At 41.5% G+C, this 1,778-nt stretch overlaps 1 protein-coding gene across 1 annotated transcript; it reads right to left on the reverse strand.

The window, feature by feature from the left end:
• Nucleotides 1-407: 407 nt before the first annotated feature.
• LOC125938136 (ferritin light chain-like) lies at nucleotides 408-1,504 on the reverse strand. The gene has a single exon (XM_049653178.1). The coding sequence runs from the start codon at nucleotides 1,201-1,203 to the stop codon at nucleotides 649-651; it is 555 nt and encodes a 184-aa protein (XP_049509135.1). The 5' UTR covers nucleotides 1,204-1,504; the 3' UTR covers nucleotides 408-648.
• Between the last annotated feature and the right edge of the window lie 274 nt (nucleotides 1,505-1,778).

Genomic DNA, 1,778 nt, shown 5'->3' on the forward strand with positions numbered 1-1,778 from the left:
GAGGTCATGTCCCTGTAACTGTTCCATTTGAGGTGTTGAGAGATAGATGACCTTTCATGAAAACAGCAAAGCAAACGCTCTATAGATTATAGATAAATGTAGATACATAATGAAAATAATGTAAGAAATTAATCAATAAGCAAAGGGCAGGAGGGAACATTATGAGAAAATAACCATGTTATTCCTTAAAGGGTGATTACACATAGGAACATTTTTAAAATTAGGTAATGCTAGAAAACATAGATGACGTATGCTACAAGGAAATTGCTAGCAAATATAATGGCACGTTTACCACAATAAAGCGGCCAATTCAACACACTGCTGTTGTCTGTGTCCATTTTTATTTTTGTTTTTTATTTTAGTTTTGTTTTATTTTCACTCTTTTGCCAATGCTGTTCATCCTTTGGGAACCCCTGGACCTGCTTGCTGGAGCTGGACTCCGGCAGTGTATGTTCAAAAAATCAAGTAGAGACATGGAAGATATTTAAAAAAATTTTTTTCACCAGCTGCTGCAAAAAGCTTTGTTGTTTCCATTTGGTCCACAGCCACAGCTTAGGAGAGGGCTCCAGGATGGTTAAAAAGCTGCCCAGTGTTGTAGGGAGAGGCTCAGGCATAAGCCTGGAGCCAGAGGTATGCCAAAGGGGCCCCTCAAAGGCTGCTGGGCTCCAGAGACTCCTCGTTGTGGCTGAGGGTGAGCCTTTCGAAGAGATACTCACCCAGCCCAGCCTGGGAGCCAGCCAGCCTGCGGAGGTTAGTCAGAAGGTTGCGCATCTTCTCGATGAGTTGCACCTCCTCATCTAGGAAGTGGTTCTCCAGGAAGTCACAGAGATGCATGTCTGCATGGGCAGAACCCAAGGCATGCAGATTCAAAAGGGCCTGGTTCAGGTTCTTCTCCAGAAATAGGGCAGCTTCCAGGGCATCCTGAGTTTTACCCCACTCATCTTGGGATGGCTTCTGCATATCCTGGAAGAGAGCATGGCCACCACACTGGTTTTGCATCTTCAAGAGATGCTCAGCACCCTTGTGCTTCTCCTCAGCCAACTTGTAGAAGAAGTGGCTCACACCTTCCAGAGCCACATCCTCATGGTTGAAATAGAAGCCCAGAGAGAGGAAGGTGTAGGAGGCCCGCAGGTGCATGTTGACCAGGCAATTGGTGGCGGTCTCCAACTTAGTGGAATAATTCTGATTAATCTGGCAGCTCATTGTTGATCTGTAATAATGAGCTAAGCTCAAAATAGTGTGTTAGCTGATCTCAGAGGCAGAGGGTGGCTGAGAAGATGGCTCTGAAAGTTGGGACTAGAAAACATGTTGGAGGGTGGTCAGAGGCTGGTAGAAGAGGTGTCCCTGGATCTGTTCCATCCAAATACTGTTGAAGCAAGAGGCAGATCCTTGGGACTGCCAGGTGTACTGACAGAAGATATTTTTAAAAGTCCAAATGTAGAGATTAAAGCTACAGTGTCTGAGGTAAAATATATGCCGGATGAGGTTAATAGCAGATTAGACATTGCAAATTAGTGAAATTGAAGAAAATATTCAAAACGAAATACAGAGAGAAAAAAGAAATATAAAGTTGAACAGTACATCAGTGATCTGTGGGACAACTTAAAGCAGCTTTATATACAGATTATATTAATATGTAATAATTAATATACACATATTTATATAATATGAATATATTATATATTTGCATTATATATTAATTATATAATGATTAATATATAATAATTTGAGCCTCCACAGAATGAGAAGGGGAAAACATTTTGAGAAATATTTAGAAA

Source organism: Panthera uncia (assembly GCF_023721935.1).
Source record: "Panthera uncia isolate 11264 chromosome B2 unlocalized genomic scaffold, Puncia_PCG_1.0 HiC_scaffold_24, whole genome shotgun sequence".
Lineage (NCBI taxonomy): Eukaryota > Metazoa > Chordata > Mammalia > Carnivora > Felidae > Panthera > Panthera uncia.